This window comes from Anthonomus grandis, chromosome 8 (assembly GCF_022605725.1).
Source record: "Anthonomus grandis grandis chromosome 8, icAntGran1.3, whole genome shotgun sequence".
NCBI lineage: Eukaryota > Metazoa > Arthropoda > Insecta > Coleoptera > Curculionidae > Anthonomus > Anthonomus grandis.
The window spans coordinates 4,563,528-4,590,023 of NC_065553.1; the positions used below are offsets into that span (position 1 = coordinate 4,563,528).

The 26,496-nt window shown below is 31.2% G+C and overlaps 2 protein-coding genes across 2 annotated transcripts in view; one reads left to right on the forward strand and one right to left on the reverse strand.

Annotated features, from left to right (window-relative positions):
- The window catches only part of LOC126739880 (UNC93-like protein MFSD11), a 31,775-nt gene extending 10,185 nt beyond the window's left edge, over positions 1 to 21,590 (reverse strand). Inside the window, exons 1-5 of the mRNA XM_050445698.1 lie at positions 21,437 to 21,590; positions 16,743 to 16,841; positions 1,454 to 1,626; positions 1,219 to 1,395; positions 378 to 664 (exon numbers count right to left, since the gene is read on the reverse strand). Of these exons, the coding sequence (XP_050301655.1) occupies positions 378 to 664; positions 1,219 to 1,395; positions 1,454 to 1,626; positions 16,743 to 16,841; positions 21,437 to 21,466 (766 nt within the window). The 5' untranslated portion in view covers positions 21,467 to 21,590. The remainder of the gene's footprint in view (positions 1 to 377; positions 665 to 1,218; positions 1,396 to 1,453; positions 1,627 to 16,742; positions 16,842 to 21,436) is intronic.
- A 437-nt stretch (positions 21,591 to 22,027) lies between these two features.
- LOC126739885 (uncharacterized) lies at positions 22,028 to 23,461 on the forward strand. Its single transcript, XM_050445704.1, has 3 exons — positions 22,028 to 22,453; positions 22,593 to 22,715; positions 22,786 to 23,461. Exons 1-3 carry the CDS (start codon positions 22,266 to 22,268, stop codon positions 22,895 to 22,897), a joined length of 423 nt encoding a protein of 140 aa, XP_050301661.1. The 5' UTR covers positions 22,028 to 22,265; the 3' UTR covers positions 22,898 to 23,461.
- The last annotated feature ends 3,035 nt before the right edge of the window (positions 23,462 to 26,496 follow it).

A 26,496-nucleotide genomic window follows, 5' to 3' on the forward strand; every position in this document is an offset into this window, starting at 1 on the left:
ATTAAAAAAAAACATTTAATTTCGTATTGGGCCGAGAAAACCGATATGGATACGTATAAATACAGGTGGTAACGGTAGTTGGAGCCTGGAGGTAAGCTTTTATTTTGAAAGCAACAGTTGCACTTTTAAGATGTTCACTGATCTGATCGTTATTTAACAATAAGATCAAGCAAAGTTGAATTCATCCTGTCAAAAGTACTCCGTATACAATTCTTTCCTGTTACAATATGCACATATTTCCGTACAAATGGTCTTTTAACTTTCAACGAAATAAGCCAGAATACACCAGAATTTATAATAAAAATACTGAATGCCAGAAACTCAGTCGCCATACTGACTTTTGACTATTAATTTCCTCACATTCCTGGAAAACTCACCTGTATAGATAAATGTAACGCATAACATCAACATATCTCTAGTAAAAAACAACCTCACAGCTCCTTTAAGAGCCTCGATGGGTCCACTGGGTGGTTCCACATGGTCCTCGTCAGTATCTCTATCGGGAATTCTTTGTTTCTTCGGTGGTTTTGGGAAGAAAACCATCACGATGATTCCGCTTAATGCTATGGCGGATAACGTCCATATAACGATTTGCCTCTGGGTGCTGTTTACTTGATCCTGACCACGGAAGACGAAGTAGACGAAGGTGTTGCCCACGAACATGCTGTAAAACAAAATCGGATTTGAACATATTATTAAATTTAAAAAAATTAGTTTTGAGGGTTATTTTATGCACCAGCCTTAGTTGAAGTAGTTAATCCTGATTACATGACTCAGAAACAAGTTATGAGCGGCAGACACAACCTGCGACATCTTGCTAGACACGCGGAAGGTTAGCGAATCTTCCGGAACATTGGTCTAGCTAATATATAAAAAGCTCTCGCCGCTAGCAGACCAGTTTAACTCTGAATATTGGCGCGAATTTTAAATCGAAATAAATACAGTGTAAATAAATGTTTCCAGTAGTCTTAAGTCAATGTGTACGTAACTATTTTTGTGCCTCGAGTATTTTAATTCATATACCTAAACGAAGATTAAAAACGTCTAAATGAAGATTAAACCGTATAGACATCATGTTGATGTCATCGTCTGTTTTTTTTCAGTTTTAAAAAATTAAACACTTTCGGTCTTTTAAGCCATCATCAGGAAGTTACCTTTTCTCGAAGGTATATAGGTATAGTCCTAGTCAATTTACCTTTAAGTTTAATTAAAACCTACCTCATTTGTAGCATAGCCCAAAAAACTCCCGAGTTTCTGGATATAGTGTTTTCGTCGGAGTTCAGTGCCAAATAAACGCCTTGTCCTGTCCAGATTAACGCAGCTCCGATTCCTATAATTCCACTTGCTACATACAGGAGCCATACACGTGGAAGTGCAAAAGACATAATAAACAACCTAAAAAAATCAGAATTCCTTAAATAAATCTTTATAATTATTTAGGTATTATACTTACAAATAAGTGATGCCACCAATAAGCATAGAAAATTTGGCTCCGATGACACTAATGGCGGATGGTGATGTCCAGTTGAAAATGGCCAGGAATACATAGATGATGGCCATACTGTAGTAGGCGTTTGCTTCTTTGAAGTTTTCATCGTCGAGTTTAATGCTTTCGATCATGGTTTTCTGAAATGCAACAAATATTATGTTGGGCAAACAAACATGAAACTAGTCATATTTGCAAGGGTGAGTAAACGAGTAAATAGTTGTCGATAACGAGCTCCTGAATGGTTACTCTCCATGTTTTAAAAATTTTTGCAATAGGGTGCTTTCAAAAAGGAGGGTTCTGGGTTCAGGAAAACGCATATTTTATTTATGCTTTTTCTTTGGAACTATGTGTGTGTATGAAAGATGTACATTACATTTTACGTTAGAATTTTCTGGGTATAAAAACAGGTTTGAAATCCAATCAAGTTATCACTTAATTAGGTTCATCGCCTCTCATAGACAGTCACATCCATCCTACACGGGATATCCATGATTTTCTTTTAGGTCGTCACTTTACCCCTAGAAGGAATAATCAGTATCCTTAACAGAGGTGGGAAATTACCGATCAATCTAGAGCTACGTTATCGTTGACTAGATTTTGTGTCTTGGAACCCGTAAGATCCCAGAACCGACACCCAGAAACGTAGTAAATCTTTTAAAACTTACATAGCCCTTGTTCGCAATTGTTTATGGCTACCTCAAACATCTCTGATGTTATAAATGATATAACACGAGCCATTGATAAAGATCTTTTGACTGCACTAGCCATGTCTAATATCGTAGATATCTTATCTTTAGATATGACTAAGACTTTTGATTCAATCAGTCATGATCTTCTTTTTGTCAAGCTTCTTCGTTTATCTCCATTAAGTATCTTCATATTTCTTTATTATGATCTCATGACTACCTACTAGTAAGTGCTATTAGTTAACCCGTAAGTTTCGCGAGTTACTGATTTATCAAAGCAAAGATTGATAATTAAATTAGGCGTTTCGCAGAGGTCTATTCTCGGACCCTTGTTCTTTTCAATATACAAGGTGTCATTGAAATGGGGTAAAAAAATTTGGAGAGTGATAGTACTTCTAAAAATAGTGAAAAAAGGTTCATTTAAGTATAGAGCGGAAAATGCATATTAAGGGAGCTAAGTGCACAGAAAGACTGAATTTAAAAAACAGGTTTTTTGAAATTGTAGGCTTAAAAAACGAGATAAAATTTCTTCGAAAAAAAACCTTCTGCCATAAATTTTGACCCTAAATCAAATGGTGATACTGCAAAATTATTTGGAAAATTGAAAAGGGTAGGGGGTTGTTTCTTGAATAACTTTTTTCTTTTTTTAATTTTTTGCGCAACGCGGAACGGAAAGTGTGAAGTGTGGAAAAATGATGAAATTGTGATTTTTCAATTAATTATTTAATAACTACTTGATTACTTTTAAAACGCCATAACTTTCATAAGTTTATGTTGATTAACCAGTTAGCCACATGTCAGAACAAACTCGGAAATTGAAAGTAAATTACCGTAAATTAAAAGTAATAAAGCAAAAATTGAAGGTAAACCTTCAATTTTCTCGAAAACCATCGCTCTGGGCGATATGTACAAGAGTATCTTTTTTGTAGGAAAAAAAATTTAGTTTCTAAAAAATTAACCCATGTTGCGAAATAAATAACCTGAAAGAAATTATTCACAAAACACCCCTTGCGAAAACTACCCTTTCTGATTTTCCAAATAATTTTTCAGTATCACCGTGCCATAAATTTTAAATAAATCAAATTATTTAAAATTTTTTTTTTAGAAATTTTATCAGTTTTAATTAAATTCACCCTTTCAGTGCACCTAATTCCTTTAATATGCATTTTCCACCCTAATTAAAAAAATAAGTAGCATTAAAACATCCTTAATATTTGGTATATTTTTCTTTTATTTCAAGCAAATATTAATAACTTTCCTCTAAATCCTTTCTTCCGATGGCTCATTAAATCTTACACAACTAATCTAAAAAAACAACACCACTTCTAGAGATGACGTTGAATATTATTTATTTAATTCGATCTCAACCGATTTATTGATATTATGAATGCACTTCGCATTATTTTTTCCTATAACAATTATTTACTGGGTTACGGAAAATTCCAGCGGAATTTTCTCATATAACACCTCATTATAACAATCACAGTAAAACAAATAATTGCGAACATAGGTATCAGTGCAACATTTATCGCGAGATCTCGATTGCTTCCGCACAAATGTTATATTGAATGGAGGCCTTGAAGGGCTTTCGATTATGCATTCTGAAACTTGCACTTTGCGTGACCTTCACCGGGTTTTACGAGTGAATGAACCTTATTTTATTTACCTGAAAAGTGTTAAAGTTCGTTGAGTTTAAAACACAAATAAAACCATTTTGGTTGAGATCGAAACGGCTTTATACAAAATAACACTCAGTCCTTTATTTCAGCTCAATTCAATTGGTTTTTATATATTGTTTATTTAGGTGATTTTACTTATTATAGTGGGCTTAATGGCTATTGAAGAAAACTTCGTACAGGAGTAAATCAGTCGTTATGTATTGTTGATCTTCACTAATCTAAACATGCTTAACTGGAACTTACATCATAAGAAGAAACAATCAAGAAAAGAAGAATGGTACTCTAAAGAGATGCTAACTACGGGTGCTTTTTAAAATGACACTAACAAAGATGTTTTGAGTTAAGGCAAATGGTGCCTTAGACGATATTAAGGAGATTATATCAAGCTCTTGTAGAATTAATATTAACTTATAGAATTGTAGCGATGGATTAGTTGAAGAAGTAGTCCATTTTTGCAATGGAGTTAATATATCAATTATGGTAACCATCCATTGGTTGTTCTTTCAGATAGAATATTATTAGTTGTTTAAGCATTAGGTATACTACTGACTATTCGCTTTATATTATAGCAATTAGTAAGTTGGATCTTCTTATTTCTTACCTTACTGAATTATTGTTTTATCTATCTTATTATTAGTTGAAGAAGTAGTCCATTCTTGCGGTGGAGTTAATAGATCAATTATGACAACCAATGGATCTAGTGATCTATTAACTCCACTGCATGAATGGACTACTTTTTCAAATAATAATAAGATAGATAAAACAATAATTCAGTAATGTAAGAAATAAGATCAAACTTACTAATTTCTATAATATAAAGCGAATAGTAGGTAGTATATACTTAATCCTTAAACAACTAATAATCTTCTATCTAAAAGAACAGTGTACCAAAGAGATCATGGTGTGTTTTTTAGCCAAATCCGTGCCATAGGTGTTAGGATAAAATACATTGTGTCTTCTTGTATGGATGCAGAGAACAGCAAAATGAAAAGCTGATAAGAGATCTGAAGCATCAATTTAATTGTTGCATATCTTAAATAAAAACACCTAACTCCCACAAACAGCAAATTGATGAAGAGACAGTACATTAACCCTTGATAGCCAGGTTTAATGCACTGTTTCAGGGTATTCAGTTATTGACTGAATGAGAAGGGATTCATACATTCAGTCCGCAGTATACACCATCCATCTTTAAACTAACATATTTGTAGAATTTTCATTGTCCGGATTCGATCCCGTTAATAAGCACTGCATAATTACGAAACGACAATAAAGATGCATACAGTAGGCATAATTTTATTACGACGTTAAACAAAATCGTTCTACTTGAAGTATTAGAAAATAGCTTTATTGATCTATAAAGCCTAGGATCCTTAAAGAAGATTTTATGATGGTATCTCGATGACCATTAAAGTTAAGCCCTTTGTCAACACAGACCCCCAGATCATGAACAGAGTTCCAAATTGTGATTTGGATGTGTGATACCATTTATTAGGTAACCAAAGTCAATCTCATCTTTGAGCAAAGAAATTGACATCTTATCATTTCCGAAAATTAAGTGGGAGTCTCAACTTTAAGTAATTTATAAGCCTTATCAAGATCTGCTTGCAGCTGCATGAAATCATGACTATTCTTAACGACGAAAAACTTTCAGGACAGTAGAAACTTTGCCAATACTTGTGAAAATGTCTGTGATAAAAATCAAAAACAAAAATGGAGCAAGGTTGCTCGCTTAGGGGGGACTACTTAAGGCATTTTAGGTAGATGATCTGAACCGATTGAACTCCACAAATCGCAGTATATCTAATAAGTAGGAGATAAAAAACTCTACTAGATATTTATGAAAGCCCATTTTATAAAGTATGTGGAAAGAATTCCATAGTCCAACCTATCCAAGCAAGTTCACAGCAAATTCTTATTAGCAAAATCTGTGTAGATTACACCAAGTTGACATTTGCAATTTATAGCTTTTGCAGCATTTACCGCTCCTATGTTTTTCTCAAAAATGATGTAAAATTAATGACTGTTGATCTACACTGAAAAAAACCATGCTGATTAGGTGAAATAAGATGTTTAATTTAGCAAAACAGATTGCTATAAATGCAAGTCTCAAAGGCTATATTAGTTCTCTACCATATTCTTTCTCCTGACTTAAAGACGAGAATTTCTGCATTTAGAAGTGGATATCACAGGGACAAATCTATCAGTTGATGAGGGATAGTCTAAATCTGCCTACACTAGAGTCAAAAAAAATTCTACAAGATTCATATTTTCGTCTTGAAAGTAATAAATGCTGCTATAGACTGTCCTCAGTTGTTAGTAAAACTAAAACAAATTTTAATGTCTGATAGATTTGATATGATACTTTTAACTAAACTTAGATAGTATAACTTATTATATTTTATAATGTAAATGGATTCCGTTGATAAATTAATAAATAGATATTGATTTTGGATTTGTTGGTAGGCTAGTAAATAAACTAATGCACAAATCAACTAAAAGTTTTATTGGCTATACGTTATTAAAATACCTGATATAGAATATACTATAAACTGTTAAGCAGCGTATCATTAAAATAGGAGTGAGGTATATTTATTAAAATATAAAAATCATATTTAATATCCGGATCTCTGACAACGGAGATACTTGGTTGATCAGTTGAAAACTTGTGTAAAGTGATTTTTTTATAAAAAGGTGCCTCTTTACATTGTGGTAAATTAATAAATTCCTCAGTAATCAATCCTTAGCTGATTGATATTGAAATATATGAAAACATGATCGAGTAAAAAGGGTTCATATTACCCTTGTAGAGTTTAAAAATGTATTTAAAACTTATAAAAGCTTATTGTCAGATGTTAGACTATAAATATAAATGGCACATTTTTTTGTTGATTATTTTTAAAAGAAAATGCAGTGTAAATTAAATGGTATTATTTGATAGGATTATACTATAATGTCTCCTATAATGTTTTGTACAGGGATTTTAGAAAATATCGGAAATATAAAATAAACAAATGATCGCAAATTTTATTTGCTCTGTGCAAAACCAATTTTAATTGAAATTTAACACATATTTGGTGATTTCTTAAAATGAGCTTACAGTAGCAAATATTTCTTTCGTAATTTTTGAAACATATGACATGAATTTATGTTTTCTTAGATAATACTCGTTAAATAAGCAAATTTGTTACGGTTTTACGGCATTTGATGCTTTAATGCAATAATAACTTATGCATTTGTATATTTTTTAATAAAAATTAAAATCCTAATATTTTTATCAGAGAAATGGCTGTAGAAAAACGACAATGCTTCCTGATTCCTTATTTGCGCTTATCCCTAAAAAGAAAATATTTGTAGCTTAACCTCGTTAATACAAGTTCATACACGAATTTCCGCACCCAATGCCTGAGTTAGCCAGACGTGTATACAAGATATTAATATCCTAAGGCTAAGCTATAAATACACTCTAGGGATCTTCAGATGTATGAAATTTCAAATTTATGGACAAGAAAATTTATATTACTGGTAGATTATCGGCATCAATTTAAGTTACAAATTCATGGAACTTTGCTAGTATATCGTAAGAACGTTTATTATTATTAGCAAGTTTATGAACACTTTTTACAAACAAACACCGTTAAAGAAAAAGATAATAAATACTCCCTGAAAATTAATTAATTTTGAACTAGGTTATTAATTTTTTTCAGATATATATTTTAGGAATATTTAACTGGGCAACATTCTGATAAAATAGAACAATTCAATAATAATACATACCAACAATTCAAGTTTAAAATTCATGGAGCTTTACTGGGATAACGCAAGAACGTGTATTGTTATTAGCCTGTTTATTAATATAAAAAAATAATATATACCCTCTAAAAGAGGGTATATTATTTTTTATATTAACGACGTTAATTAATAGAATGGTATGAAATAGGATCATGAGGATATGAGACGTCCCTCACTTAAAGTTTACAGTTTTAAGCTTAGCTTGTTTTTTTGGTTTTTCGATTAAATTTTATTGAAAATTTTTTTTGTCGATTAAATATAATTGAAATTGAATTATCCACAGGTTGTCTCTACACATGCATACATGAAAAATTTATAGCTCTCGAGTAAAACGAAAAAAACCCAAATGTGAAATTTAACAGCACTTTACAATTTTATCCTTTTTAAAGGTTTATTGAACGTAGAAATAAAACACTTTTGTTCCTTTATCTCAAGTACATAATCAATAGCCAACATATAATAAGAAGAAGAAAACAGCAAATAATATTGATAAAAAAATGTTACTATATAAACTAATGGATTTTCAAATGAAAGAGCGTACGACACTAATTTTCAGTAACGATTTAATCTGTTTGGTTAATCAATGACCGTCCTTTCTATAAAACAAGAAACTTAACGACACTGACCTAGCTAAGCTCAAATATTGTCATAAAAATGTGGAAATCTAATTATAATGGGTTTCTTAATTACTGTAATGAACTTGACAAATGAAATTATCATCCCAGACTGAAATAATTGTTATAACTATAGATATTCTAATCCATATAGAGATAAACACGTGTGTTATTGATCTGAATAATTTATTTTTCCTTTATGCAAGTATTGTCCTACATTTTCTTATCTCTTCTGATGGACTCGTTAAGTTTAACGATGACTTTAGGAATATGCTGCCTCAAAAGTTCTGTTACTATGACATTTACTATAAAGTAATAAAAAAATCGGACCGGTCGACCCGAGTTGCATCTTTTTTATACCGGCTGGCATTTACCAAGAACATTATTATTACTGGTCTTGACTCGCTTAATTTGAATTAAAAATTCAACCGTATATTGCCTCACAAGTCCGCATAATATGGGCATAATTACCGATTTTTCGATTAGTTAATTTAACATAAAAACGTCTCTTTTATATTTGTCAAGTGGCATTATTATCTTTAAAATTTATTTTATTGTATATTGGAAACTTTTCAGGCGTCCTGAATATGCGTTTCTTTGACCCAGTATAAAGTTGTTATTTATCTTATATGCACTTTTATTGATCTGGTGTAATATTTTAGCCACGCCTAACGACGACATATTATGCTCAAGGTTCGTAAAAGAGTGTTTTCCATTTAGGATAAGAAAACTGCCAGAATAATTTATTCATAAAATATTATATAAAAGTTTTATTGGGTACTAAAAATGCTTAACCTAAATTGTATAGTAGATGTTTAAGGATTCTCGAGCCGTTATTTCTGTATATCATTATAAACATTTAAAGCATGTACCTTCAGAAATCAGATAAAATTATATAAATCAATTTCAATTTTTGGTCTCATATTTTTAAACTGATAAGTCTTAATTCAGTGCATAATGAGATTTTAATTATTTTGTCACACGGACAAATAAGATTTTAAATAAAAGATAAGCAGTCTATTGAGCCATTACTTAAAAAATGCAAAAAAAAATCCCTTAAAAGACCGTAACTGAAAAAGACTTAATCTGACCAACCGAAATCTGTTAAATTTAATATATTTTATTAATAATTTTCTATATATTTTTTTGCAGAGGTAATACTTGACCAACTGAAGGGAGATTTCCCCAAAATATTTCACAAGCATTTTTTTAATGTCAATTTGATAATACAGGTCGGAGAATCGAAAACGTTCCGCAAGATATAACTGGCAGAGAATAACTTGGAATAAGGGTATGGTCTACAAACTAGGCTTTTCTTTAAATATGAGGCCCATCATTAACATCGATTAAAAATAAAAAAAGGTTTCAGAATCGATCCTGCTCACAGTCTGCACTCTATCCATAGCCCTTTAAGTAGCTCAAGCTGTATTCCATGACTCAGTGCAGTCAAATGCTTTTAATAGGTCATAGAATACCGCAACAGAACAACCACTAAAATACAATTTTTCAAGTATATTAAAGGAACCCATTGTGGTTTTGGATAACTGAAAGCTAAACTGCAAGACTCTTGTAAGGTTGGGCGCATATCCAAGAATGAGAAAAGTCTTGCTTTTCGATTATTTTTGGTAATGAGGGTAAAAGTGATATTGGTCTAAAGCTCGAAGGTTTTTCTACATCCCCACTTTTGGACAAAGGGACAATACAAGCGCCCTCAAAAAAATATCATCATACCCAGATGAATTTATATTTTTTTAACGGTGCTAATGATTTGTAAATTTCTAAGGATGAAACTGTGGTGAAGAAGAATGTATTTGCAACAGATAAATGGTTTAAGTAGTTGCGGAAATTCACATAATCATTGGAAGTATTACTATTAAAGTTATTTGTAATATTGCAGTAGATGTCATTCATTTGGTTAAGAAAGAAGAATGTGGTAATGAATTAGTTTTACCTCTTAATATGTTGACGATTTTTAATGTACTTTTTTTAATGAATTTTCAAGTCAATTTAATATACTCTGTTCGTAAAAGTTATAGTTGACAGCTTTTAGGATTTTCTTATCAATTTTCCGATAATTGTTATGAAAGATTACAAACTATATATTTCGACATGAATACTTTCTCATATAATAAAGTGATTTAATATTTTTACTAAAAATTTTACATCACAAGTAATGCACGGTTTCTTATTTTTGTTTTTAAAAGTGTTAGGAGAAAAGAATCATTAAATAATATATTGTGCAATTCCGGAATTGGAACGTTGGGTCATTTTCCCAACCAGCTATTTAATTTCTTTTTAAATCTATTGTAATGCTCAAGCGGCAATGGTATTGGTGCTACAACAACCTAAAGAACTTAACAGGTCATGATGATCACAGTCATATCGAAATGTGCAATCTGATTTATCTGACAAATTTACATTAAATTATACGATTGTTATTTTTAAAAGTTACACTTTTGGGCCTGTTCGTAATCGTGTGTATACGAGCTTGGACTATTAAGAGCCGCACAGCGGTTTCTTTGATCTAATCAAAATAAACGCCAAAAAGATTATCTGTGCATCCTATTGTCTGTATCTCAGGTAATAATCTTAATAAATAGTATTTGTGTCACACATTTATCAAATGTGTTAATGTTATTAGGGATTAAGGAGAATACTTTGACAATAAATTAACGTTTGTGGATCAATTATTGCTCTAACAAAACTCTATAAGACTTTATATGTTTCAATAGTCCCTTCTTGCAAAATACCTTATGTCACCATTTCTGATACTTTAGAAGTTTAGAAAAAAGGCGTATATATATATATGCCTCTCTTGAGAGTGTATGTTCCTGCTAGATCTCTGAGGGAATGAACACATTCTATCTTGAAATATATCGAACCTTGTACGGACAATTCTCATCAGTACGCAGAATGATGAAAAATACCAAAACCCTAGAAAATTCCATATTTTGTTGCTCTCTTCTTATTATCAAAAAGCACTTATCAAGTACTTAAAAAAGTACAATTCTTACACAGAAATGATATTATATATAGCTATTTGCTAAGATTTTTAATGTGAATAGAGATAGTGTGGTTCTATTTTCAATTTAATACGTCATCTTAATTCATATCTTTATGAATCACTTACTTTATAAAATAGAACAATGTCCAAACAAAATCCACGGATTAAATCGGGTGATAGAGGAGGCCACTTAGTAGTTCTACTGGGAACTTGACGGTTAAATAATTATATAAATTTTGTGCATAATATTGAGAAGATAGTCGTATCCTTAACGCATGCAGGATAAGTCTCTATAATATTAGTAATATCAACATATTTATTGAGTAAATTCCCATGAAGAAAAAAGGACCCACAAGATTTTTCAATATTACCCGTTCAAACATTTTAAAAATCAACAACTCCGAACAAAAATTTCCGATTGAGTTATACCATTTAAGATAAGAGTTCATTCATCCGAAAAATATATATTAAAATGAAACTCTGTGCAACTTAACCGGTAAGGGTGAAACTGCATACATTTTTTGATAACTCGCTGGATATTTGTGGGATAATTGTCTCATAAGATTGCTACCTCCACCAAGTTTATTTAGAATCGGATTTTCATTGCTCTGCCTCTCATTATTCTGAGCAAAGCAAGTTTCATGATTTTTCGCCACTAATTCCCGAATTTCTTCTAAAACATGTTTGTCGATGTGAGATTACCTCCTAATCGATCTTGGAATCACCTGAAAATGTAAGATACTGGACAAACTTCCGTCATTTTTCCGACAACAAAAGTGACAGAACGACAAGAAAATACAGACAAATATTTAACAAGAGTGACGAATTGAAAATAAAATGTTTTCAAACTTGTCATTCATTTCCAACGTGAAGCAAGCAGCACAAAGTCATAGCTCAATCCAAAGCGCTATTACGTTAGGGATCTCATCAAAGTTTCCTGAGGTCCGAAAAAAGAAATGCAATGTAGACATTTTGAAGAAGATGAAGCGATTAACGATTAGCAAGACGATCACGAGACTGATGAAAAAAAAACTTTTTTGGTGATTCGGTTATTATAGAGATTTCCGAATGATTTGTTGGAATGAAAAATTTGAAAAACACTTTTATATTGTTGTGGCAATTTGGAGACATGGATAAAATTTCAAAGTAGATGCAGCAAAAAATTTAGACGTTTCTGGAAGTTTAGAAGACGAAGTAATCTACTTAGAGCATCTTTACGCAGCCCATTTCGAAGAAGATCTGTTACCATTCAAATTGCTGAATGCCATATGTACCTAAAATCTAGCTATAATTTTCTTTAACATTTGTCTTACTCTACGTGTCTTTTGCATTACACCTGTTACCCTAGCTAGTGCTGTACGCCTTCCAGTATTTTTGCAAGGAAAAAGAATTTCTATCGATCAGTGCCATATAGAAGAAGAGCATCTAACAGAACTTGCCGAACTATGTATAGATAAATCTGGGTATTTTCATTGTAATAATGTGTTCATGTCAGTATAAAAGACCGTAATTTATTTTCAAAAAAAAATTATATCCACTTTTTCTGGAATTAACAAAACCATATTAACCTGAATCATATATAGATTCTAAACAAGTGCACCTATTTTCCAAAAAAAAGTAGACGTATATATGGGACAAAAAATCATTTTTATTGAGGTCAAAATTAGTCAGCCTAATAAAAAAAAGTTGACGTGTTCGTGGATTTTTCCCTGGAACATATTTTCCGGGCCACCCTGTATATGCTTTGTATAAAATATGTCTCCGGTTTATTACTTCTTAAGTTCATAATAAATTATAAAATTAATCAAAAAATTTCAAAACTTCCTATTAAACTTTGACGCGTACGGCCATACCCAAATTTCGACACTACAACATGAACGGTATTTACATGTAACGTTATTAGTTCCAACGAACTAGCGTTCAAAAATCTAATTATAAATGCATATCATTGTATCAGTATATACTTTAAAGGTATGCGGTAATTGTTTATAATAAATAACATCCGGATATTTAAAACCATTTTAAGCTTACGATGGTTGATAAATTCACCTACAAAATCGTAGATACCTTGAAATATCAGATTTAGTTATTGTACAGGGGGTTTAAGATAAAAAGATAATGCAATTTAAATTTTTTTTTTCAGAATTTACAGAGGGTTTCACTTGCGGAGTACACACCCTAAAACGATGATTTTTTAAAAAATTCTATTAAGTGACAAAACGGACATGTAACCTCATCGTATGCCATATAAATGTACGGTTTGCTTACAGGATTTTAGGCACTTGGCCTCAAGATAACCTCATTTGAACCTTTTTGAACAATTTTTTTTTTAATTAACTGAATAGGCTTAGAAATATCTTAAATTATATCTTAAATACAAAATGGGCAATCACTTATTAGAATTAAAGGACTTTTATGAGATTTAAAAAAAATTCATAATAGATGAAAATATTGTTATTATTATGGGTCAAAGAAAGCGTTCTTTAAAAGTTTGACTAATTTTCTTGATTTCTCCATTTTGAAAAATTTAAGAAATAAATACCAAAATTTTTAGTTTTTCGCTTGAAATTTTCACACATTGTTAGTTTTTCTTTTAATATTAATTGAGCATTTGTTCTAAATATATTCCAAGTTTTAATTGTACATGCAATAACCAAATGACTGGATACTGGAAAACTTCAATTCAGAGAGAAATTTCTTAGTATACATAAATTTTGCTCGATATATCAGAAACTGTAATAGTTTGCCGACAAATATCCCATTACTCGTAATAAACAACACAACATCTTAGATAACAAATAATGCGCAATAAATATAATTTTAGGAAATTTAAAAAGCGTTGTACAATCTATAATAGCAAACACACATATTTCGACATTTACTAATAAATTACAAACTATATACAAGATTTTATGTATGTGACTATATATGTATTTACCGCCAAAAAGATTAAATTATTCGATTACACACTAATCCTGATTTTTATTGTTATTGGATTGATAGGAATCAGGAATTAATTTTTTTTATTTTGACTTTATTATTGACGTTTCCTCTTTGTAATCTCTACAATAGATGGTTATTAACTATGATCAGAACAACAGAAGTAATTGAAATTATTTAAGCACATTTACAGTGGCGTTGACACTTGGAAAGTTGACCCATTCCTCCCCTTGTTTAAGGAAAATTCAAATTTTTGAATTCTAATGGCACCAAAGAATTAAAGTATATTTTTTTGTTATCTGGACCACTCTGTATAAGAAATAAATGTGTTTTTAGTGGTTTCTAATTTGAATTTCTAATTTTTGACAGACCTAGTTGAGAGAGCACATTTTATACATATTTTCATGTATACAGAAAGCGTACGTAAGTACGTAGTGTACATAGTATGTAAAAATATAAAAATATAGAAAGTTAAATTTTTTTTTAAAAATTACAAGCAAATTCTGCATATATACCCTCATCGTTCAGGACATATTCCACCAATGTTTTTCATGGAATGTTTGGTACTGATATTCTCTAAATAGACCAGAAATATTTTAGTTAATATACTCGTATATTTTGTAAATATTCAGAAAACCTGACGTAACTGTTTTTGGTTATAACTTGAGAGTTATAACCAAATGAAAAATGTTAATTACAAATGATGAGATATTTAAATTTATTTATATTTTTTATAAATAAATATAGAGGAGTAAAAACGTGACAGTTTTATCTGGGGAATTTTTTTGTTATTTTTTTTAGCAAATATTAATGATTATTGGGACTATTTTTAGGAAATAATTGGAGTATTCTCAAAAAAATTATGTTCAGAGAAAGATCATTGCTTACCCAATAATTTCATATAAGAACCACTTTTGTACCTCAAAAACTTCCTGAGTTACGGAAAATTTTGTAAACTAAGGAGCCAACCAAAAAGCCTACAGACCAACATTGTCTAAGTGTGCCCATTTTGTATATCAAATTTTAACATGTTTATGATCTAATATAATATTTCCATAATATGCCTTGGGCTAACCAGGCAAACAAAGATCAGTAATGGAGCTGGTAATTTTTCTTTTGAATAAAGGAGCTGAAATACATCTTAAATTAGGATGAATTTTTATATAACAAATAAGAGCAAAAGCTGAAACTCCTCTTGAATAAAGTTGTTTTATATCGTGGAGGTGTTATGAGATATTTATTTCTTAGGTCCAAGTCATGAAGATCATACCTAAATTTAATTTTCTGATAAATGTAATCGCGGAATTTTTAAGATAATTTTATTGTAGATGACCAGATAATGAAATAACCTCCTTTCAGTCATATTTTACTTACTTCATTGCGCGCATTTTACTACTCACACCTTTATCAAATTTTCTCATTCCAATTATAAACATTGCGCAACAGTTTTGAATATACTGATCCCGTTTTAAATCACTTGCTAAGAAGGCACAAAAAGTGAAATGAGATAACGCAACTATCAAATCAAACTTTCCTTAGATCTTTATTAAGGAGCCACCTCTGACAATAAAGTAGCTTCAAGTTAATAAAAGCCTTCTTTATAGATTGATCAATATGCTCGTTAAATTTGAATTTAACACCCAAGACTATTCCATATTATCAATTGGCATTCATTTCCGAATAAATTGCTCGAAGGTAACCCTAGTCTGCTCCTACCAAAAAGAAAAAGCTTTCATTTGCTTGGTTTTAAACTTAAGCATGTAAGGAAATGAGCAATAAATTTGAGTATCATTTGCATATAGATGAACTGATGAGTATTTCACCAGATTGTTGAGACGTATATACATGGTAAAGAAAAATGGACCAAGAATAGATCCTTGTTTGCTTTAAGTCTTTCTCCTGCGGAGAGACTTAAAGCAACAAATTCCTCCCTTTTAAGTCAAGTATTTGATTGAATCTCAAGTATCAGATTAGAGATTGAGTGCTCACTCCAAAACCTACAAATTTTTCTATTGTTAGTAACAAATGGTGATTTAATTTATTAAACGCTTTGGAATAATCGAGGAGGGCGAAGATTGTTAACTAGTTGCAATAAGCCGCCTGTAAGATATCATCTGTTACTTTTAAGAGAACAGCTGAAACCAGATTGAGCAGTAGGTAAAATAGCAAACCGAAATGCAACGAAATTTTTGAAATGCATATACTGCCACATAAAGATTTTCATTCATTAGCAAACATAATTGAGGAACTACTTAAAATACTTTCAATTTTTGTTCACATTAATATAGAAAAGATTCTGAGGATAGGTTTGATGGTAAAAACGTGGTTGTGACTTCCATTACTTATTTTTTTTTTAAATTATTTTATAATTCTAATTTTTCAGATAACTTATTAGCAAGTTGACAAGTGTAATGACACCACTTTCATTAAATGTTCCAATAAGAATATTCAAATTGCTGAGAGAAAAAGTTCTCTAAATGTTCATAGACCTTCAAATTACACATGAATATTTGATACTGTATAAAAATAAATACTTACTTGAATGTTTCCCCATGTCTGGAACGCGGTGAACACCAACATGAACGCCAACCCAAGCATCAAAACGTTGATGAAACTCCGATCGAACGCCATTTTAAACTTCAAAAAGAAAAATTACATAAAATGAAATAAAATTTTAAGTGAAAAAGTTTAAATAGACTTTTTTCGGTGCGCTGCTTACGGCAGTTATTGATAAACTGAAGAAACCGAAGAAAATCAACTTTTACTTTTGGGGAATTGTCGTGCGGTACTGCGCGGTCTTTTACACGACTCGTTAATCCCGCCGCGGGTTTATATACAATAATTATTATGTATTTGTTTGCCGCAATTTGTACGTACACCATATGACTATAGTTTGGTGCCTTATCAGGTTTAATTTTTATTGGTTTATATTATACAAATACATACATCGCTTGATTACGTTTGTGGAGGAGTGAAATGTGTGTATATTATTGTTTTATTTGATTAATTTTTTTTTTGGATGATTTAGTGATAAAATATTGTATTACTAGATCTTATTTTTCAAGTGGTTTGTTTTGAAGAGGACAATGAAATGTATACCCTTAATGATTTCGAAACATAATTGGGTAAATACATATAAAAGATCAGCATCTGATTGACTATATATTTATCTTTATATTAAAGGATATGACAACTATACATATATACCCGGCGCACAATGAATTGAGCTTACGAGACGTATGGTTAAAAATCATATCTGGAGTTATACTCAACAAATTTAGGATTTAAACAAAGTAAAAAATAGAAGAGACAGAAATGTCTAACTCTAATTTTAAAATGGTGCACATTTTTTCGGTTTCAGTTGAACTGTGTTTGCCTTTGCACGCTTAATAACTAACTTTAAATCAATTTTCCACCCTCTTATTTTTGGATATGGAAAAATGGGTATAATTTAAGAAACTGGGATGTTTATTTAAAATGACGCGACAGTTTTACCACTAACCAAAACTCTTTATTTTTAATCTCGACACGTGCTATCGATGTTAGCATCTTCGGGAGAAGATTAAAACTTTTTTAAACCAGTTTAAATAAAAAGATTTTTTTCTTTTAAATTGATGTATGACCTAAAAGATTAAAACCCAGTTTTAATCTTCTCCCTAAGATGCTAACGTCGTTAGCGAAACACGTGTCGAGAGCAAGCATAAAGAGTTTGGGTTAGAAGTAAAACTGTCTCATAATTTAATTTGGTATTTAGTAGTTTTTTTTTTAACATTTGATTACCAAAAATGACCATGCAATTTGAATAATTCAATAGCAGGGAAGAAAAATTTTACATATTGGAATGTTATATTACATGTAATAGCAGTATTGTAATAGAATATAAGAAATATTTGAAACTGTATCCTGAGAGACAACAGCCAAGTGTAAGTCTATTCGCTAGGCTTGTCTTAACCAAGCATGAGCCGCATGAAGTCATGGAAATTTTGAAATACCAATGCCAAACTAGAATTTATCAGAGGAGCAATGAAAACGAAGCTGATAATAACAAAATCGAACATTTTATTGCGAACGCGTGATCGTTGACAGGAAGTGAACAGGAAAGCTGCAACTATGTATGATATACGTATACCAAGAACTACCATTCAAAGAGTTCTAAAAAAAAATCGTCCATATATAAACTCACTATTGTTCAGGGTTTAAGAGATACACACTACCTAAGGCGATTAGAATTTTAAAACTGGTTTGTAAGGCAATACCACAGATTACTCTTCCATTACTCTTCCAGGAGGAGTAATCTGTGGCAATACCACAAAGTTCCCACAAAATTTCAGCAACTGCGGAGTATTTAACTTTAATCATCAATTTTAGGCTACTGAGAATCCTCATGAAGTGGCTAAATGTAGGCTACAAGTAAGATTTGAACTTGTATGGTAAGTTAATCACCCAGTTAACAAAATTATCTTACAAGAAAGTTAATTGGTATAATTTGTTTTTAGACAATCACCTTTTAGGACCATTTATTAGTCAAAGGTATTTAACCCTTTTTTTGCAAGAGCAGATTCAGGAAACAAACACGTATTAAGTTTAAAATTCAATAAGACAAGTATTTAACAACAAAGTTATCCCAAACCGTGGACCTTTAAATTGGCTAGCTAGGTCCCCAGATATTACTCCTCTCGATTTTTATCTTTAGGGATAAGTTAAAAATAAAAAAGAATAGGTTAATCGGGATAATGCTTGACACGAAGCAGAACACGTAAAGGTTTTACTTGTTCTGCTTGAAACTGAAATTGTGTTATTAAAAAAGTTAGTAATTATGTAAGCATCAATAGAACAATAATTTAGAAGTAGTAATTAAACAAAATAAAAGTACAAAGCAAAGTAAAGAACAAAATAGCGGCCTGAAGAAAAAAGGAACTTGATGATAGTATCTCACAACCGAAACGTTAAAAAGAAAAACTGAATGCAGGGTTGTTTTTACAGATTATAAAAATATAAAAAAAAAATCAGCAGTTTTTCGAAAATGCAACTTTTTGGTTTTTTTGAAAATATTTCAAAAACAAAAAAAGATAAAATGGGCACTTTTTAGAATTCACCATTAACCCACTGCGGTTGAATTAACCGGTTAATGAACAAATTTTCGGTAGATCTCAGATTGCCGTTCGGTTACTTAAACATTCGGAAACGCTTCGGTTGATTTTCTTAGAATTTGTTAGACAGTTGGCATCGGTTTATGTTTATATTTTTTAATTTTTCAAAGCAAACCAAACCAACTATGGAAAATGCTAGAAAGTTTGCCACTGTTTTGATGTTTAAGAAACTAAAAACCAAACAAGAACGACCTGGTTCCATTGGAAGGCTCTTAGTTTTTGTTGCAATCAGTTTATGACTTTTATAGGTAGTCGGTAGGGGAGACCGGGGACAATTGAAACAGGGGACGGTTGAAACAGTCGCCATTTTTTTTAGACGCGAAGGTAAAAACTCGTGTACGCAGCCTCACAACGTCTGACTAATTCCACATTTCTGCTCGACAGTGTGAAACTAGCAGTTGAGCAAAGTGGGTGTGTTTGCGCTCGGCTCTCTTATGTCAACAAAGTAATTTTTAGGTGTCATCTAAAAAGTGTGGAAACAAGGAATTTAAGTGTAACTACACCACTTTTTTGTTTTTAATCAATTTTTTTTATGTTTTTGCTTAGGTTTAGCAGCCTAAACTTGTTACTTTTAATTAAAGAGTTTAAAGAAAAATAATATTTTGCCAAAAAAACCTGAAGGAGACAATTGAAACAAGATGTAAATAATTTTACGAGGACGGTTGAAACATAATTTATAGAAGGCTATTGATATTATTTTTGCGTAAACTGATTAACTGATTGTAACAAACTCTCTGAGGGCTATTATTTTGTTATAGAATGCCACGTGAAAGGGTCAGGAAAACAAATAGAGGTACCAAATCCAACTTGGTTTACGAAAATGCGTATAGGGAGGTTATTGAAAATGGAGCATCCGTAAGGTTTGCGGCAGATTTGTTTGAGCTGAATCATGTTACATTAGGCAGATTTATTAAGAAGCAGAAAGAATCTATTGAACAAGGGTCCACTGAAACTATAACAATGGGATATAGGTGCGTACGACGAGTATTTAACGTTGAGCAGGAAACATCCATTGTTAAATAAATAATAAGGGAATCTCAAATATTTTACGGTCTATCGCCAAAAGAAATACGTAAACTGGCCTACTAAATAGCCGTAAAATATTCATTGAATATGCCGAATACATGGACTAAAAACTCAAAAGTTTTCCGGGTTTATGAAACGTAATCCTGAACTATCAATCCGTTGTCCCCAGGCTAGAAGCCTTTATATATATATATATTCTTCTTTATATATATATTACGACTTTTAAAAAACTTAAGCTTTTAAAAGCAAACCAATTGCTTTCTTGATAAGCGCCACTGCCGCTTTTTTGCTTCTTCTCTAATTTTTTTAACTCATTATTAAAGTATGTGCGCAAGTTTTGAAATTTTTTTGCTGCCTCGTCGTGGGAAATTTCAAACTGCAGGCCAATAGACGTCCATTCATCTTTTTTAAGCAAGCGATCTTTGAAGTCAGAACTTTTGTTGTCCCACAAGCAATTACGCAAGTGAACTGCATCAATAAAGTTAATAATCTTTTCATTACTCCAAGCCATTTTACTATGAAGCATGTGCAATCATATATACACAAATAATAAAAATTCTTGTTAAAAATAAATAATTGTATCAAAAAAAAACCCGCATGCACGCCCGGCACCTCGCTCTCGCAGTGGAAGCGAGACCTTAAGCCAAAAAATAAATATGTGAAAGCGAGATACAAAATAAAATTGACTTAAATTTCCATGTCCAGCGGATATTCGGCAATTCGTCTCGGCAACATTAAGCAATTGCAATATTGCCGAAATAATTGCCGTATTTTAATAAACTTGCTAGATGTTGCTCCATTAATTGCTCCAGATTGATCAATTGAGTGGCCGAACAATAATTGCTCGTGTAAATGCGGCTTAAGTGATCGTCTTTTCGTAGTAAAAAGTGTAAATAAATTAGTAACTATTTTCGATTGTATTAATTCACACCTAACGAACAGGAACAACGCAACATCTATGCTTTCGGAATTCGAAACTGTAGACAGACCTTGTTTATATTTTCTTTGGAGAATAGATTCACAATAACAATTATTTACTATATAAAAGTTCCCTACCTTTAAAAAGAATTTTCGTTCTTTGACCATACATTATTAACGACCATTATTGCCAGAAATTTCCCTTTTAATTATTAGAAACATGATTCATATTTTACACTGCACACATGACATTTGTGACAGCTGACAGCGCGGGCGCAGAACACAAAAAATATCTTGCCAAAATGGGTTCTTCAGGTTCTTCTATTTTTAATTTTAGTGCATAATTAATTAAATATGGGACTTCTTTACTATGTGGATTATAAATATGGTATATAAGAGGAAGACAGACAAAAAAAAAGACCCCAGGAGTTCAGAATTCGAAATGAACTTGACCTTGACAACTATTACTCTGATCACATAAATCTTTTCAAACTTACGTTCTTTTGGATCTTGTTGCCCCTTAGAAAACATTTATGACCAGTGCAAAAGAATTTGGAGAAAAATTTTAAATCGTAGAAAAACAGTTACATATATTTTGCCAAGAAAAATATCCCAAAATATACCTTTTCATAAAAACGAAATTTGTCTTATAGGTAATATAATATATACCTATAACAGTCTCGTTTAACCATACACTTCATTAATGGGCATTAAATAGTGTATATTCTAGTTATTCTACTTCTAATTATAAAAAAACATGATTCAAATTGAACATAATATGATTCACAGCTTATCCGAAACATTCTATTGACAGGCTGTCACACAAATGACGTCATTGGTTTCAGAATGACCTTGAGAACACAAAAACGGATTTCGTTATTTCAAATTTTACATTTGTTTTGATGCTTTTTTGATCATTTAAAAATATTTTCTTTATTTATTAATCTAAATCCAACTTTTTTTAATTATGCCTGTACCGTTTCAAATAGCAGATGATAAAAAAATCTTAAAATATATCATAGATAAAAAGTTCGAATGTGAAGTAGGTGGTAATGTAATTTGGCAAAAAATGGCACAGGAGGAAGTGTGCCCTAATCGTTCCTGGCAGAGTCTCAAGAACCGATTTAAGCGCTATATAAAGTGTGACATTGGAAGGTAAAGAGGAAAACAGTGAAAGAATGTTACCTACTATAGGTGTCTCCATCCAAAATTGTTTAGTAATATTTACATTTATATTAGAAGAAATAATTTTTGTATTGTGTGATTACTACACATTAATCTTCATCAATTACAGGCCAGAATTTGGATTAACAATTAAAGAAATTCAACATTTAAAACAGATATGGGGACTCAATAATAACACTCCTCGAGGAGGTTGGTGTGGTAAACCTCTAGAGATCAATGTCACAAAAAGCAGGTACATGCAAATAACTAACTTGCCAATGTAAACCGTCATGAGTAAATTATTTTTTGTTTTACCTATTTAGCACTACTCAGCCCAAAAATCAATGTGATCATTTAATATCGGATAGTTCAGAAGATGAAGGCCTAAATGAGGAGTTAAGCAAACCATATCTGAATTTACTAAAGCTGTCCTAATTTTTGGCTGTATTGAATGTGACTAAAGAATATCTTGTTTTGTTCAAAAGTTTATCATAGGGAGAACTTTTTTTTAAATTTTGCTCTAATTATATTTTTATTATGTATCTGTATTAGATAAACTTTCATTGCAATTTCCCTCTTATGATGCACTATTTCCCCGTGAAAATATAAGAAAGCCTTATGCCATTTTAACTAATACTCGTCAACAAATAAATGATTATTTGGCCAATTTGTAGCAGTTAAAGAACACCTAATCTGTGATGTTTTCTAAATATTTGAAATTGCCAATCTTGATAAGCATTTTCAAATCAAAGTTTTATAACATAAAATGTTTTAACAAAGTATCTTAGCATGTTACACATAAATAAGATTTAAAAGTCACCTATGAATACCACAGCTAAGGTCAATGAAGAGTGTACAATGAGGAAAATGTTAAAAAATACTATTTCTTTCTCCTTTAGAAGATAAATAATTATATTTTTCTTAAAATGGTTTTATTATATTATCGTTTATTATTAGTTTATGCTATGTGATATTTTCTTATTATATGAATTGCTTTAACTGCTTTAGTTTTTTTTTACTAATAGATTTCCTTAAATGGCTGCGATTTTCACTCGTTCTTTAAAAACTTTAAAATCAACTTTAGGGTTAAAGTTTTGTTTATAGATTCTTCAATACTATTAGACTCTATTTAAGTAAAAAAAAATATCCTGAATTTTACCCAAAATTCAGAAAATGGAAATAAAAAATGGATTTAGTGGATTTTGATCGTAAATAAAATGGACTTAGTGTAGTTTGTCACGAAACACAGTTATAATAGAAAATTAAACCAAAGAAAATGTAACAGATATAACAAAAAGAAATATAGGACTACTTAAAGATCTGTTTTTAAAGTATCTTCAGATCACAAAAAGACACATTTCAAGTAAAAAATCTAAACTACTAAATCCAGAACTATCTCTACTGGTTCACAGAGATCATTTTGGTCGTCCACACCGATTTCATAATTTTCTTGCGGATAAGTCCCTCCTAGATATTTTTCTAACACTAGCTTATAATAATCTAGACTGCCAAAATCTTTCCACTGGGCTCCATAATGTTTAATTAATAGCGATGACACATCCTGTAGTTTATTAATTTTTGGTGGTACTCCAGTTTCTATTGGCAAGGGATTTAAGGAATCTAGAGATTTTCCTTTTTTACAGACAGATTTGCTCTGATTAAGGTCAGACATATAACTTTGTTCTTCCCTTATGGTCACGGTATTATTCCTCCCTCTTTTTAATATGAACCTTTTGGACATATTGAATTTAAAATGCCACTTAGATGGGGGATTTAAAACTTTCTTTGAAGCAGATTTCCAGTCCATAACTGGCACATCTTTACCCAGTTCAACAACTAACTGTTTCATGTTGTCTAAATATATCCAGGTATTTTATAGGTTCTACTATCTGTTCAATATTTCTAATGGATTTCTCAATATCACCAAATACCCGGTCCAGAGGAATATACGAGTGTCCAACAACAGGATGAAAGACAAGCTCTAGTTCTTTTATAGGTGCAGTACTCAACCATTTAAAACACATTGCCAACATGATGCTGTTCTTATTTTGTCCTCTGCATCCATCAGCGACAAGACTTTTTAAGAACTTTTTCAATACCATCAAAATTACTATGGTTTAAAGTATAAAAAACAGCAGATGCAGATGCAATTTCATTTGCTCCTTTGCGATGTTTATCCTCAGTCCATGCAAAAATCCGAACATTTTCTGGAGTAAGTGAAGAATGAGAGTCTCCTGTGACTGTTGTGAAGTTATACCACAGATGTAAATAGCTCCGCACTGTATGTTCAAAATGTTTGGAGCTTAGAGAAAAGCTAAAAGAGGAAAAAGATGCGAGTGAGAAAAACAAGATAATGATTGAACTTCGAATTCACAAACTGAGAGCAAAAGCTTTTTTTGCAAAATTGAGAGAAAAAAAAAGAAGAGTTGCTAATAATAAGTTTTGATTGTCAAAAGAATTTAACTCTGCCCAAAATTGCAGATCAGAGTATATACTACAGCAGACAACTGTATATGTATAACCACAGATGTAAATAGCTCCGAACGTGCGGAGCTATTTACATCTGCTGTAGTAGTTGTAGTAGTCTTTCTAGGAGCTTTTCTCCAAGCTCCAAACATTTTGAACATACATCAGTACGTGGAGATCCAAACCCTATGTTAAAATGGGTATTAAAAATTGATTGGAAATAACTTTCTTTTACCTGAAGCTCCAGAGAAGCCTCGCTTTTGTATAATTTCCAAAACGCTGAATATTTAGGCTGCTGGGTAAATAAACTCTGCATGCTGTTTTGCTGCGGCAGTAGTGAGACTCAATAGCTTTAAATTTTTTTATAAAGCTAATTATTGCATGTCTTCTAGGCTGAAATAATCTTTCTTTTCTATTTCCACCTCGCCTTTCTTTTGCCATATTACGACTTGTGAAATGTCGATGCAAAACACCTTTTAATCTATCTGGACGAAGGCAAAGTACACCTAAAAAACTTTCACGGCAAACTGGTACCAAATTATTATTTTGATTCTTTGGGATAAGATACTTGCACGCAAATTGTCGACTGGATGTTCCCTTGTTATTTCGACGGCGACGTGGTACCTCTATCTGGGAGAACTTTATGATAAAGTTGTCTTGACCCACCTTAGTTTGGTTCTCGTAAAAAGCATTATGAAACTTTTTAATATCTAACATTGTCAAAGTATTGCATCTATAACTTTTAGTACAATGTTTATATTTTGGGTATTTTGGTAGAGTTACAGCAGAATATCTAAAAGAGGAACACACCATCCTTAGTTTGTTATCCTTAGCTAAACGAGACGTTTCTGACAGCAATTCAAAATAATAATATCAACGGAATTCTATTTTGACCACATGACCACGTAGCTGAGTATCTGATTGGCTAATTTGGATTTGGCGGTATTTGAAAATAAACCAAGTTGGATTTAAGGGAATTTGAAACTGAACCGAGTTTTTAAACTATATTTTATAGTGGATTAGATGGATTTTGTTAATGAATTTCTGTTCATGTGGATAGATATTTTTATGACGAATATAATCATGTATATAACATATTTTTGACTAAAATTGGATTTAGCGGGTTTTGATCCTATATGCCTCACATCTTGTCAAATGCAATTTTAGTGTTTACTAATATTTGAAATGTTTACTGACTGTTTTTGAAAAACTGCATTTCAAAAAATAAAATAAATGCGAAAAATACTGGTTTGGAAATTTTAAATAGGCATGTAAAAGATTCAAGTAATAAAATGCAATGCATATTATTTTGGCTGTGATTACTTGATTAAAAATTAAAACTTCCAACGCATTCATGGCATCACCCAGAATATCACTTTCTATCGAAATACGTAATAATATACCAAGGGTCGCATAATAATAATAATAATAATATATATTCAGCAGATAATACATTATAAAATAACAACTGCTTAACCACTAAGAATACCCAATGCACAATGGTATTTTAAAAATACTGTGTGCATTTCTTGTCTATCCAAATTAATTAATTAAAATAAAAACAATTT

What these genes read in the sequence shown, in the direction of transcription:
- LOC126739885 (XM_050445704.1), top strand. Translation starts at nt 22,266, where the DNA reads ATGCCTGTACCGTTTCAAATAGCAGATGATAAAAAAATCTTAAAATAT. An exon ending in ATAAAGTGTGACATTGGAAG is followed by an intron (nt 22,454 to 22,592) that starts GTAAAGAGGAAA and finishes CATCAATTACAG; the next exon opens with GCCAGAATTTGGATTAACAA. An exon ending in ATCAATGTCACAAAAAGCAG is followed by an intron (nt 22,716 to 22,785) that starts GTACATGCAAAT and finishes TTACCTATTTAG; the next exon opens with CACTACTCAGCCCAAAAATC.